The sequence below is a fragment of the Engystomops pustulosus genome, chromosome 3, assembly GCF_040894005.1.
Source record: "Engystomops pustulosus chromosome 3, aEngPut4.maternal, whole genome shotgun sequence".
NCBI lineage: Eukaryota > Metazoa > Chordata > Amphibia > Anura > Leptodactylidae > Engystomops > Engystomops pustulosus.
The window spans coordinates 131,543,291-131,557,512 of NC_092413.1; the positions used below are offsets into that span (position 1 = coordinate 131,543,291).

Here is a 14,222-nt window from a genome sequence, read left to right on the forward strand (position 1 = left end):
GTTAACATCTGGTCTTGTATTTTATAAGATCAAGCCATTCTGGTTTGATGTAGTGAAGGATAGTATGGACGGACATAGAGAAATCCAATGGTTTCTGGATAAGAATGTGGACTCACAAAGCCTTGATATAGTGTGGGATACGTTAAAAGCATACTTGAGAGGGCTTATTAAAAAACAGATTAGTTGTTTTCAAAAGAATAAAAGTCAGACCATGGAAAATCTCAAATCCAAAGTTATAGCCCTAGAAAAGGAGTTTGTGGAGAACCCCACAGAGGCGAATAAAGGGGCATGGATAGAGGCACAAAACTATCTGGGAAGGCATTGCATAGAAAAAGCCTCTAGAGAGAATAAACTCCGAGGCCAGAGGTCAATCTTGGGGCAATATACATCAATGAAGAAACTAGCTAGTCTAATCAAAAATCAACAAGATAATAACTCTATCAGAGGAATTAGAGGAAAAGAGGGCAACTTGGTGACTACCCAAGATGGAATCCGGGAAGAATTTAAGTGCTTTTTCGAGAGTGTATACTCTTCAGAGAGTACAGCAGAGCCAGGAGAGATAATGGAGCTATTAATGAATATATCCATCCCTCGACTATCACCAGAAGAAGGGATGCAGTTGGAACAGCCACTGATGCTAGAGGAACTAATAATAGCACTCAGGAACTCCCCGAAAGGGAAAGCAGTGGGTTCTGACGGCATCCCTGTTGAAGTGATAGTAAATTATGCTGATATACTACTCCCCCTCTTACTTAGGGTCTACAACTATTCCTTTGGGAAGGGGCAACTCCCGGAGTCCATGAGGGAGGCAATTATTGTTTTAATCCCCAAAGAAGGGAAAAACCCTCTAGAATTAGATGCGTATAGACCGATCTCCCTGCTGAACTCCGACTATAAATTGTTGGCAAAGATCTTGGCAACAAGACTGTTGAAAGTAATCGGGACTGTGGTCCATTCTGATCAATCGGGGTTCATGCCGGGGAGATCGGTCCGGGATAACATCTTAAAACTGTGGTGGAATCTGCAGGTCCAGAGTGGGATGGGGGTGGGGAGGGTGGTGGTTGCACTCGACGCGGTCAAAGCTTTTGACCGCGTCGAGTGGGACTACATCTGGTCCACACTGGAAAGGATGGGTTTCGGACCGCAGTTCATTAATTGGGTGAAAATCCTTTATAAAGGAGCTTCAGCGAGAGTTAGTGTCAACGGGAGAGCATCAGCAGCTTGGCAGCTATATAGAGGTACAAGGCAGGGGTGTCCTCTTTCTCCGCTCTTATTCGCAGTAGCTTTAGAGCCTTTGGCTTGCAATATTAGAGCATCTGATAAATTGGTGAGATTTAGGTGGGGTGAGAGGGAATCTAGACTCCAGTTATATGCAGACGATATGCTAATATACCTGGATAATTATGAGGACAGTATTAAAGAAATCTTTGACCTCCTAAAAAACCATGGTAAATTCTCTGGCATATGTATTAATTGGAGCAAGTCATCATGTCTCCCGTTGGGTACAAGCGGGCAAGTGACTCCGGTAATAGATCATCTTCTGGTGGTAGAGAAAATGAGGTACCTAGGGATAATGGTTAGTAAAAACTTGAGGGATTATGTCAACCTAAATATTAAACCCTTAATTCACAGTATAAGACAAAAAATAATAGTGTGGAGGAAAATGAATTTATCTATGGCAGCTAGAGTGGTACTGTTCAAAATGATTGTATTGCCTCAGATTCTCTTCAAGCTTCAAAATAGCCCTATAATCATACCAAATAGAATTAGAAAAACGTTGAACTCGCTGTTAAGGGAGTTTTTATGGGATGGGAAGACACCTCGTATAAATTTAAATAAATTATATGCACAAATAGATGAAGGGGGATTAGGCCTTCCGGATTTTCTTTCTTATTTTATTGCAGCACAATGGCAAAATTTGATGGATCATGATTGCTTCATAATGAGGCATATGCTAAATAAGGAATTTAAGTTATTGAATGTTTACAATATCTGGTCACTTTTGGAGTCAGGAATATTTTCAAAAAAAGAATTGAAAGCACACTACCCTATATTTGAATTAATGAGCTGGGTTTGGGAAAAAACTAAAGAGAAACTGCACTATAAGGGATTTTTAGAGGATTCACCACTGTGGGGGTTCACAGATAAAAGCTTAACACCTTTAGATTATTCAAGGTTTTGGTTAAGGAAGGGAGTACGTTTTTTTGTCCAGATATTGGATAATGGGAACCTAAGATCTTTTGAAGATATGTCTGAGGAATTTAATCTTAGTCAGAGAGATTGGTATTATTATGTGCAGCTTAGAAGTGCTTACAAAGAGTTTGCAAAAAGAGTAAAATATACAGTAGAAAAACACCCACTTAGTTTTGTCTTCGATTTGGAAGTAAAAAAAAAGGGCTTAATGTCTAGAGTGTATAAAATACTGTTGAAAAGCCAAATTTACCCTCCAGCCAAAGGAGGATTCAACAAATGGAAGAAAGTAGTACCCGATTTGTCCTTAGAAGTATGGGTAGACTCACTAAAAATGACAAAAAAAATTACTAAAAACATATCCCACATTATCTCCCAGGTATTTATTATACATATAGCTCACTATACTCCGAAACGATTGAATTGCTTCAGGAAGACTAAGGATGAAAAGTGCCCTAGGTGTAATCTGGTGGATGCAGATCTAATACATATGTTATGGCGATGCCCGAAATTACATTTATATTGGGAAAAGGTCCTAGACAGATTGACAGGGTTATTTAGCTGTACAATTGTGGCAAGTGTGGAGGTGTGTATTTTGGGTTCTAAAATTGGTGTAACAGGCTCAAAGAGTGGGGTGAATTATGTGTTGAAAGGTTTACTCATGGCAAGAAAAGTGATCCTATTTAACTGGAAAAATAAAACCCCCCCAAACGTGCAAAACTGGGAAAGCAGAATGGACACCTTGCTATACGCAGAACAATTAGATAGAAAAGAAGTGAATCAGGAAATGGAAAAACTAAGGAAAGTATGGCTTACAAGAATCCCCTCACCATGAGTAAAAGAAGAGCTATTAGACAACACTATACCATGAGTAGAAGAAGAACCACTAGATAACTTTATATCTTAAAATGAGTATAGGACTGTGCATAGACGCCAAAATGCGTTGATTTGTTCCAGTTATATATATTTTGATAAGTAAAAGTAAATGTCAACCACCGGGGGGGGGGGAGAGGGGAGGGTACAGGATTAGAAGGAACAATGTTATGAGAATAGATGAAGGATGTATATGTAAGCTATGTGTTGTCGATCAAAATTGGAAGTAACTCCTGTAAAGATGTACACGACCTTTATGTTCTTCTGCGCTCATATATTGTAAATGAATTTAAGAAAATAAAATAATATTTATAAAAAAAAAAATAAAGTAATGCATATGTACAGAAAAGGCAGAAATACATCTTTTCAATCAAGCAGTAATGGGCTTCTTCAACCTGTGTGGTTAAAATGAGTCCCTGGTGACAGGTTCTCTTTAATGAAGCAGTTATTTTGGGTGGGTTAATTTGCACAACAGCTCATCTTTAAATGCATGCAGGATTACTCTAGTTTCCTTCCATGCTTACAAAACGACTAATAAGTTAATATGAAATTTCATATGAAATTGGCTCTTGTGAGTCTCTGATATGTTGGTACAATCTACACAACTAAACAAAATAATCAAATACCACATCTTCATTTTGCTACATAATAGGACCTGGCATCTACCCCTCCACCTTCAAAATACTGAACTACTCCCAAATATCATAAATACCACAAGAAAAAAAAGGAGCTACTCAGTTCTCAACATAAAACGTACACAGAAAGTTTATTTAATTGTAATAAAAAACAAATTAATTACATTTTATGGTGTAACAGGGAAAGCCCTCGGACACCCCAACGTGCGTTTCGCCCATGCATCCTCAGGGGGTAGGATTCGTAAAATGGGTAAGACACTGTTCTGTTACTTTTCATTCCACCAATCGCATACACTTTAGTTATTAGTGCAATCTTTCCTAGAATCTATGCGCATTGGAGACTCTTAGAGGTATACTTTCTATACCTGTTACCATTTTTGGTGGATATACCCTAAAGTGTGTACAGGAGTTTAGCCAACTTGGACCATTGATATTGGATTTCTTCCATTTAACATCCATTGTAATTAATTTGTCTTTTATTACAATTAAATTAACTTTCTGTGTACGTTATATATTGAGAACTGAGTAGCTCCTTTTTTTCTTGTGGTATAAACAAAATAATCTAGGGCAGTGATGGTGAACCTTTTGGAGATCAAGTACCCAAATTACAACAAAAACCCATGTTTTTGTTGTAATTGCCAACACAGCAATTTAAGTAGTAACTCTCTGTTCCACCACAAATTCAACAGAAAAAAGACCTCCATCGATAAACTGCCCCTGCCCATACCTTCTCACTTTTTCTACAGTCTGAAGTTTCAGAGAATGTGTTACTTTAAAATAACGCTGAGAGTAACATCAACATTGACTACAGGTGAATTCTTTAAGTCATGTCTGGAGAACTCTGTGCTGGGACAGTGTGGCCTGGGTGCCCACAAAGAGGGCTCTGAGTGCCACCTCTGGCACCCATACCATAGGTTCGCCCCCACTGCTCTAGGGGTTAGGGGATAAACCTTCTGATATTATTTATCATGCAGGGCTAACAGGGTTGTGACATCTGCCGCATGTATGTTGTAATCTCATAATTGTCAAACATTTCATAACTACTGGTAATTGTTATGTCGTCACAAAATATACTAAGAAAAATCATTTTAAAAATATGTATTTAAAAAAAAGTTGTTTTTAATGATAAATTTCCCTATACTTCTTGTCAACATCAGGTCTTCATACAGAAAACATATGTATATGCATAAGCAAATACAAAAAACAACAGCATAAAACAAAATTATTTAATTCCAGTGGTTTGCAAAACTGCTTTCAAACCTATTACCATAACGCTCAATAGTGCATACAGAAATGAAGTCTTACTGTGTTTTTCCATTGGGGTCATTAAGAATTATAACTTTTTATTAATATATAAGCAAAGAAAGAATAACAAAATGTGGAACATAGGTTTATAACAAAAAATAACACATGTAGCAAGTGCCAAACTAATGCTCATCTTGATATAAAAAGCTATGCTTTTACACTTACTCAAGTTATGTAGTGCAGTATTTCTTCTAGACCTCATTCACACGATCATGGTTTCCTAAGGTGATACGGCTGAGGCTATTGCGGCTGTCTCTCGGCTTTATGTCTTTCTATGGGCTCATACACACAACTCAGCCCTGTGTCTCGGCTAGTCCTATGTGTTTGCAGCTATGCACTCCCGTAGAAGTCTATGGGGCTGAGAAAAATCTGGGTCTTATCCGTATTAGCGGTAGGTTTCTAGGTAACAACTTCTGTTTTTTAATGTGATTGGCAAAAACAGATGACAAAAAATGGCTATTAGAGCAGTTTTTTTGCGTCAGTAAGAGAAAAATGATCATGTACAGAAGGCTTATCACATTTCACAGAAGGCTGTGCTCCCATGCAGTGTTTGAATTGTAATTGTAATTTATATGTAAAACACATGGCGCTTGTATGCATATCAGTGTAAAAGTCCCTCTCTGCAGCCTTTGAATTTGTTTCAAAATTGAATTCAAACACTGTGGGCACTGTGGGCCCATGGCAACTAATCAGAGCTCAACTTATAAAACTGAACAATTTTACCTCAGACACTTCCATAGCTCCCAACCGTCCCGATTTTGACGGGACTTTCACGTTTTTCGTACCTCTGCCCCGCGTCACGGGCAGCTATGAGATTGTCACGGATTTTCCCCCCAGGTCCCGCTGTGTCCCGGCGCTGTGTCCGCATAGTAAATACTTTGAAAGTCTGAACTCACAGTACAGAATGGCTTCTACAGACATCGGGAGGGAATCCTTTTCAGAGAAGTGTCGGGCTTAGCGGAGAGAGCAGAGACCACGCCATCAGCTTCAGATCAGCATCTGTCCATATATGGTCACTGCATAAATTTTATTATTTTTATTATTATGGAGATGATTATTAATAATAGTAAAAATAATAATAATCATCTCAATAATAATAATAATCTCCATAATAATAATAATAATAGTCTCAATAATTACAATAATCTGAGAAGATTCCTCCCTATATACCAAGGCATTATATAGTCATAGTTCTTAGTTACCAAAATTCTCCACCTTGTTAATCACAGAGGCTATAGCTCAGTTGGTTGGGGCGCTGTGTTATTATTGTACATGGACACTGCAGGTTCTGGGTTCAAATCCCAATGAGGATAATTTTTTTTTTTTTAATTGAGATGATTTTTATTATTTTAATATGGCTAAAATTTGGGGCGTGGCCAGGGAGTGATTGGGGGTGTGGCTTAGGGGGATCGCCGTTACGCGTGCCGCCATTTTGTCCCTCTTTCCTTTTCACAAATGTTGGGAGGTATGCACTTCTGATAAATCTCCACCTATGTGTGAAATGAGTTCTAGTCTTATCAGACTCCTCTCATGCCCTCCACTGAATCCAGGGCCTACCAGTGTAGATCTACATCAGTACCAGTTCCCTTTAACTAAAATGAAGCACTGTAATGTGTGAGATAGTATATGAAATGGATACTAAACCTATGTGAAAAAAAACTTGTCACCATGAAATGTTTTCCAACCTTGACTGTGTGATAAAAGATTTAGCTTGTAACTTATTCCTCAAAACATTGCTTTATACATGTCCAAGTCCCATAATGGTGAATTCATACAGCTGCCAGTCATAGGGAAAGACGCCAAGACTCGAGAGTACAAAATGAGCAGGGGTTTACAATATTAATTACTTGAGTGATCCCAAATATTTTCTCTCAAAACTATGTCAATTTTCTAGCCTTATTTACTGCCTGCAGATTGCATTGTTTTTCTAAGAATACAGGTTCCCGCTAAGATTTGCTACCACTTAAATGCATTGTTATAATATGTAGGATGGAAAAATTGCCTGTGGACAATGGCACTTGCATAGAAGCATTAACGTCTGACCTTTTCTCCAAAGAGATAACCTATTTCTGTCATGTGTACCACTGGAGAGGTTTGGAATAGGTTTGAAAGCCATAGCTTTAAGCATTAGTGTGGTGCTTTATAAAAATCTCCATTTTGTATCCTACTTGCAAAGTATAAATTGGCAGCCATGCATCATGCACTGTTAAAACTTCCGTGCAGCAGCAGTTTTATGAGAACTACAGACTAGTTAATTCAACAAGCAGAACAAAGAAACAAATAGGACAAACCTATGTATCTTGTAACGTTAATTGATGTCATGGTTTTCACGCTCTATAAACAATGTTGCATTTATTAGCTCAGGGCATTGTGAAGTAAAATATTTAATAACCCCATAGTCTACCAGATTGATAATAGATCAAAGGCTTGGAAATGATTTAAAGTCCGTAGTTGGGAAATCAAATGATGTTCTTTATTCATTAGTCTCCACAATACACTGAATCTCCAAAATGAACATCCTACTGGAATCTGGATCAGTGAAACGAAGCAGAAAGCAAAGAGAAGAGGGGACCATGCCTTTTACCAACGCACCTGGAGGCACAACTCCAATACCATCATCAACATCAATATCTGAGAAGTCACTATCAATGATTCGCTGAGATCCTGTACAACAGCAAACCATAGGTGGTCATTTCATGAAGGGTTAATGCAGACAGTAATAATCACACAGAACATTAATGTGTACAAGGTACTTACTTTGTAATTTTTTGCAAGAAGTCTCTCCATGTACATGTCTCCTTGGCATGAAAGGTGATGGCTGAGGCAGAGGTAGTGAAGACTCATCATGTGTTTGCAGTTTATACCAGTGAGGTTCATCATCTAAAAGTGCAGTCTCTAGCTCTATGAGAATCTGAGAGGAAAGTTACACCATAAGAAGGGTAGTTTAATAATCCACCACGGTTCATGAGTGATGATAAAAAACTCAACTTGAAAAGTCTATAAGACACCTGGAAATGGAGTCACACAGTGTCAGTGTCCTGTTCACTGCATACGTGCTGAGGAATCATGAAGGAGGGTGCGACAGTAACAGCTTGTAAAGCCAGGGGCTAGGGTAGCCCTTCAGGCTCTTCTGAGTAATTTAAAAAAATTATTCTAGAAGGAAAGGAGGCCACGACTACCAAAGTATGAGTAAGTGTCCCTGTTTTTTCACTGGATACAATCTAGCTGGTCGCATTCCTGCTTCTTGCACCGTTACACACTCCCTATCATCTCCAGATTATATATCTGTTTAATTATCTAAATACTTCACTGAACATTACCAAACAATTTGAAAATGAAAAAGAGATATTTAAAATCTGATAAAATGCAAAATGTCTTTCACGTCTGGATTTTCATGGGAGATTTCCTTTTATATTTCAAGCTCCTTTAACCTCTTCAGGACTGATCCACATACATATATGGCAGCTTTTACTGTGACAGATTGCTAAAAGGACGTTTATATAAGTCATGACAGTAGCCTATATCTCCTGAACCCTGGCACCTAGAAACACAATTCTGGTGTCAAATTAAACAGAAGCATCTCCACTTAATATATGGATTGTGTATGGATGCTTCACAGAGCCAGAGATATCCAGCCAGAGATATCCATCCAAAATCTACCATTTCCAAATGGTCATTTTGACCTAAGTATACATTTACCTTGGGCTAGGTAAACTGCTGCTGGAGCTGGTCTTGTTGAGGCACACAAATCTTCAAATCTGTCAATTTTTACACCAAGCAAATGACACCATTAGGCACCCCTGGGCCCATGACACATGGCAATTGGCGCTTGGTCACGATCATAACAATGCACACGCCATGTGTGCTTGAAACTTCCAAGCTCTCGGAAAGCACTGGCGCATGGGCACTGTATCTTCATTACGCACGGCCATCTGCTTTGTATTGCAGCAGTGTAAAAGATTTTTTGGTGAAACTGCGGATTTATGTGCCTTAACAAGACCACCTCCAGCATCAGCTTACCTAGCCCAAGGTAAAGGTATGTTTAGGTCAAAATTACCATTTTGAAAAAGTAGGCTTCCTTTAAAAGTGGATATTTTCCGTTCTGTTAAGAATCCATACACAACCCATATATCATATTAAAGGGGAAACTCGCCTGTTTAATATGAACAGAATTTTGTTTCTAGGTGCAAGGGTTCAGGAGATATAGGCGTTTGAAGTGTACCCCCTCCAGACAGTCAGCAGAAGGCAAAATGTAGAAGAAGCTGCGGGAAACACTTTAACTTTTCACTATTGCAGATGTACATGTACCCTCTGCATCCAGAGATATCGTCATTTAAAGAAGAGTATAGCAGAACGTCAAAAATTGACTTGGACATTCCAGCACCAATGACCATCGGTCATGAAGGGGTTAAAATGAGGTCATTATTTTAACATATACAGAAACCTGTACTATGCATACAAAAACACTGTTAGGGGAATTGTATATAAAGTTATTAGCAACAAAAGCTACAAAACAGCCAAATCATTTAAAAAGAATAGCAGGATAATTTGCATGCTAATAGACATAGTCCAGAAATCCTATAATTCAATAGTGAAATTAAAGTCATGGAGAAAATCTAATAAGAAAAGACACAATGCTTAGTCAATAGACAATAAATACGTCTTTGTCTACATTAACTAATGCCAGCCTGCTTTATTCATTCATTGATTTAGCTATAGTTACCAAAATAGTTCATTCTTTCCTATTAATGCAGTTAGTAAAAGTAAGATAAATACTTCCAGCAAGACCATAGAATGGTAATACTTTCTACTTTAATTGTACAATTCTATTTTTAAAACAATATGGCAGAATATATTAGTACTTGTGTATTTCGGGCCAGGTTGTATTTTTTCAATAGAAGAAATGAAGGATATTACATTAATTACATTTCATTCATTTTGTAAAGAAATTGCTGTATTGCATTTAATTTGTTATTTGCTTTGTAAATAGGTTTACCTTATTCCATCAATGTATTTATGGTGATAGCAAATAAAACATGCATAAAAACATGTTTTATGGAAAATAGTTTAAAAAAAACATTCTTACGTTCCATGTTTTGTCAATGTAGTTGGCTAGTGTTTTTTGCAGAATAGGTTAACAATGTTAACAAGTTAATAAAGTTAACTTTATTTTACAGGATGTACTTTTTTAAGATGATATACTAAAAACAGATGAATATTGTATAGAATAGTTTTGGCTCTTTTAGTTTGGGCTTTTAAAAACAAAAGTTTATGCAATTTAACTGTCCCACAAGAGACTTTCAACAGTGCTATTTTGAAAAACTATGGCAGACCCCAGGCCACTGTTAGGTCCCCAGCTCATTAGCTTAAAATGGGAGTTGGGAGTCCCCATCTGCTTTCAAACCCCACAGATGCCCTGAACACTATGGAAGGCAGCACCTATGATTTAAGACAAAAACTGGCAACCCATCAGTTTTTGATTTTCAAGCTAAGGCTATGATAGACTAGGCATCTGACACTAGCAGTCATTAAAAGGTAAAACTGATACAAAGATAGCACCAATCTCAGCTGACCATTTGAATAACTCTGATGAGAAGAACAAACGGAATGTGAAACTCAAAACACCACACTCATTGATTTAAGACACCACTTTGATTTAAGAAAGTTGCTTTATTGAGTGCCATTGAATTTTTATTTTCAGTAATTTTTGCAGATTTGGATGCTGAAGTAAGTTTAGTCTACAGTATGCTTACTGATGGAAACACTAAATAACTTTTAGGGGTCCAGTCACTGCGGGAAGAAAAAAGAAGCCCTCTTCCCAGAACAGACCGAACAGGCCGCTACAGTACTAAACTTATGACTAAAATAATCAATTATACTGTATTGCGATGCTGATATAATTATGAAAGGTGCTTGATAGTTCTCTGCATGCACTGCTCTCCATGATCCAGGAGGCTTCATAACGTCATTGTGCTCCCCTTGCGGTTTGCCCCTACAGATCATGTAGCCTGCACTTCACAGAAGTGCCCTTTTTGTAATTTCTCTACCGGCCATTGCTACACGGACCCCCCTGGAGGTCCCCCGCTGCCGGCCAGCGGTTGGTCCTCTGCGCCCCAACCAGTCCGTAGTCGAGCCGAGGGCGGCTCTTTCAACTGCCCCGGGGGTATGCAACACCCCTGCCAATGCAAGGCAGAGGGGTTGTTGCGAATACGTCCCACCATGTAGCTTGCAGCCTGTGTAGGGTCTGATCAGCCCCACAGCATGTCACTACATAACACAGGGGAACACTGCAGCGGTAGATCCTGCCTGGGAAGGCAGGAGTTCATTGTTTTATGTGATGCAATTCCAGCAACCAATCACATGTGTTATACCTTGTATCTGTAAGCTGGGATGCAATTGGAGGAGGAACCACCACCTGACCAGTGGGAGTAATAAAACCCCTGGCTCAGAAGAGTCAGAGCTCAGTTCCAGTCTAGTTCAGACTGAGTACAGCTAGCAGTCAGTGCAGTCAGCACACCAGACCAGAGCAGGAGAGCTCAGCTCCCTGCCTGAGTGTAGTGAGTTGGTTAGTGAGAGGAAAGGGGTATCATCCTACCTTCAAGGGTGATATCTGAAGCAACCCAGGACAAGCTGAAGCATCCTACTAGGACACAGCTACCTCCCAGCCTGCCCTTGCATCCAGGCTGGTGATCTACTCCTGTGGCTCCCTCCAACTGCATCTCCAGCATTCTACCATTTGTCCAGGCACTTTGCTACTGTTCCTGTCGGTTCCAATAAAGAACTGTAAGTTATTTTTGTTCAACGTTTGCCTCCGTCTGGTCCATGCTACTACGGCTGTCACCCTATCCACCACACAGAGACTCATACTCCAGACACCAAAGGGTTGCCCCAGGGAGAACCGCTATAGCAGCCTCTCCCTCATCATTTCTTGCCAACACCACCCTGCTGGAGACCTGCCAGGCTGTAGGACAGCCCTCCGGTCCCCATACCAAGCACCGTGACACTAACGTGCCTAGGCCACAACCGCCAGCCACTCAGGTACTACGGGCCCCGGCTGTCTCCAGGCCCCAAGAAGAGGCTAGGCCCCGGTGGGGCATGTTGCACATCTATTATGGAGTACTGTGAGTTAAGTGATTATTATTTTATAATAGTAGTTATATTCTTTTACATTGGAATCAGTATTATAGTAGTTACATTCTGGTATATAGGATGTAGTAGTTATATTCTTGTACATAGGAGGCATTATTATAGTAGTTATATTTTTGTACATAGGGTTAGGTATTATAGTAGTTTTATTCTTATACATGGGGGCAGTATTGTAGTAATTATATTCCTGTACAGAGGAGGCAGTATTATAGTAGTTATATCCTTGTACATAAGGGGGTCCTCCAGTTTCCTCCCACACTCTAAAACATACTGGTAGGTTGATTAGATTGTGAGCCCCATTGGGGACAGGGACTGATTTGACAAGTTCTGTGTAGTGATGCGTAATCTGTGTACACTTCATAAATAAAGGAATTATTATTATAAGGGCAGTATTATAGTAGTTATATTCCTGTACATAGGGGGCAGTATTATAGTAGTTATATTCCTGTACATAGGGGGCAGTATTATAGATGTTATATTCTTGTACATAGGGGGCAGTATTATAGATGTTATATTCTTGTACAAAGGGGCAATATTATAGTAGTTATATTCTTGTACATAGGGGGCAGTATTATGGTAGTTATATTCTTGTACATAGGGGCAGTATTATAGCAGCTATATTATTGTCCAAGGCAGTATTACATGTGCAGCACAAAGGAAAGGTAATTAGGACTTACCTACTTGTGTGTTTGCTCCACGTACTGTTCTACTGCTCCATCTAACATTGCTATTTCATGCTTACTTGTACATCAGCCCAACATACTAGCAAAATGCTGCAACTGCTTTGCATTAAGCCATCTAGCAACAATGGGACACATGTATCATAAGTCTAGCTTTGTCCGTCTGTTTTTATCTCTTGGCTTTTCTGCTGGTTATATGTATCTTTTGTGGTTGTTCCTTAATGATACATGTGCTGTTGGGTCTTTAGTTCATTTTTAAAACAAAATTCGCAAAATGTCTCCAAAAGCCACAATCTGCTCTAAGCTAATTTCAATGCCTAGTCAGCCAAAGATTAGAACCAAAGTTTGTGACTTTCAAATCTGGATTTAGGTAACAACTCAGGGAAAACTGGAGAAAACTAGACAAAGGGAGACAGTCTTAGGCACAAAAAAGGCACAAATGAGCACAAGCACCATTAAGTGTCTAAAAAATTAAAGAAAAAGGCAAGCCAGAAGTATGATACATGTGCCTTATAGTTAGCATAACTGATCATGCCTACAATATTTTTAACCAGAGCAAGGAATTTTTTTAACACATTTGATTTTGCACCCATTTCATTAATGAACTGAAAGGAGTACCTCTCCAAGAAATTCACTTTCCTCTTCTTGCACTCTTGGCTGATCCCATACAGTTATTTCTAACATTCTCTCTCTAAAATTTTTACGATGCACATGGGAGTAAACAAATGTTTGGTTCCATTTTGGTTCAGAGCTTTTCTTCACTGTTTTGGTCCTCCGCTTACTTTTATCGCTGCCAAAAGATAATTTAAAATAGTTACTCTCTGCCATCTTGTGGCAGTTCATTTAATTGCAGTCTGGTGTCAACTGGTTTGAAAATCATTTATCACATAGATGCTTGGTTGTAACAAAATCAAGAACTACATTCATTCATTTGAATATTTTATAGAAAAATAAGAAACACGCAAAAAAGTGAAAGTCTAATTTTTTACCTTCTGTCCGGAAGAAAATACATTTTTACATAGGGATTTCTGGGTCGCCCATCCGGCCTTGGTGGGAGATCTATTGCTTGTAGCACAGTGACTATTAGATGATGTTCTACTTTATCATACAATAATTTTACCTAAAGCAAAATAATTTTAATTACCACCAGTTTAATAAAAGTATCCTAATTACATACATTATATATTATACCAACCAAGATCCCCCTGCAACTGGACTTCTGTGGGCAAAGGATTTATTGCTCTTCTGTTAAATGTCAGGGTGAAGACTTGCCAAAGGCAGGTCCTGTACTGTCTCTCCTCCTGCACTTACTCCTCCCATGCTGCAAGTGGCAACGTGGTTGTATGGATTCTACCTGCAGTCCTTTTCTTCCCTTTCCCCCGCTTTCCCTCCG

General features: G+C 38.9%; 1 protein-coding gene across 25 annotated transcripts in view; it reads right to left on the bottom strand.

Annotated features, from left to right (window-relative positions):
• RIMS1 (regulating synaptic membrane exocytosis 1) overlaps nt 1–14,222 on the bottom strand; it is a 258,952-nt gene that overhangs the window by 135,126 nt on the left and 109,604 nt on the right. For 23 of the 25 annotated variants that reach the window (XM_072142150.1, XM_072142154.1, XM_072142153.1 and 20 more), the window contains 4 exons: nt 13,819–13,949; nt 13,448–13,619; nt 7,761–7,914; nt 7,596–7,667 (listed from right to left, as the gene is read on the bottom strand). In XM_072142150.1, the coding sequence (XP_071998251.1) occupies nt 7,596–7,667; nt 7,761–7,914; nt 13,448–13,619; nt 13,819–13,949 (529 nt within the window). The remainder of the gene's footprint in view (nt 1–7,595; nt 7,668–7,760; nt 7,915–13,447; nt 13,620–13,818; nt 13,950–14,222) is intronic. The other 2 variants (XM_072142137.1, XM_072142140.1) reach the window with 1 other exon arrangement.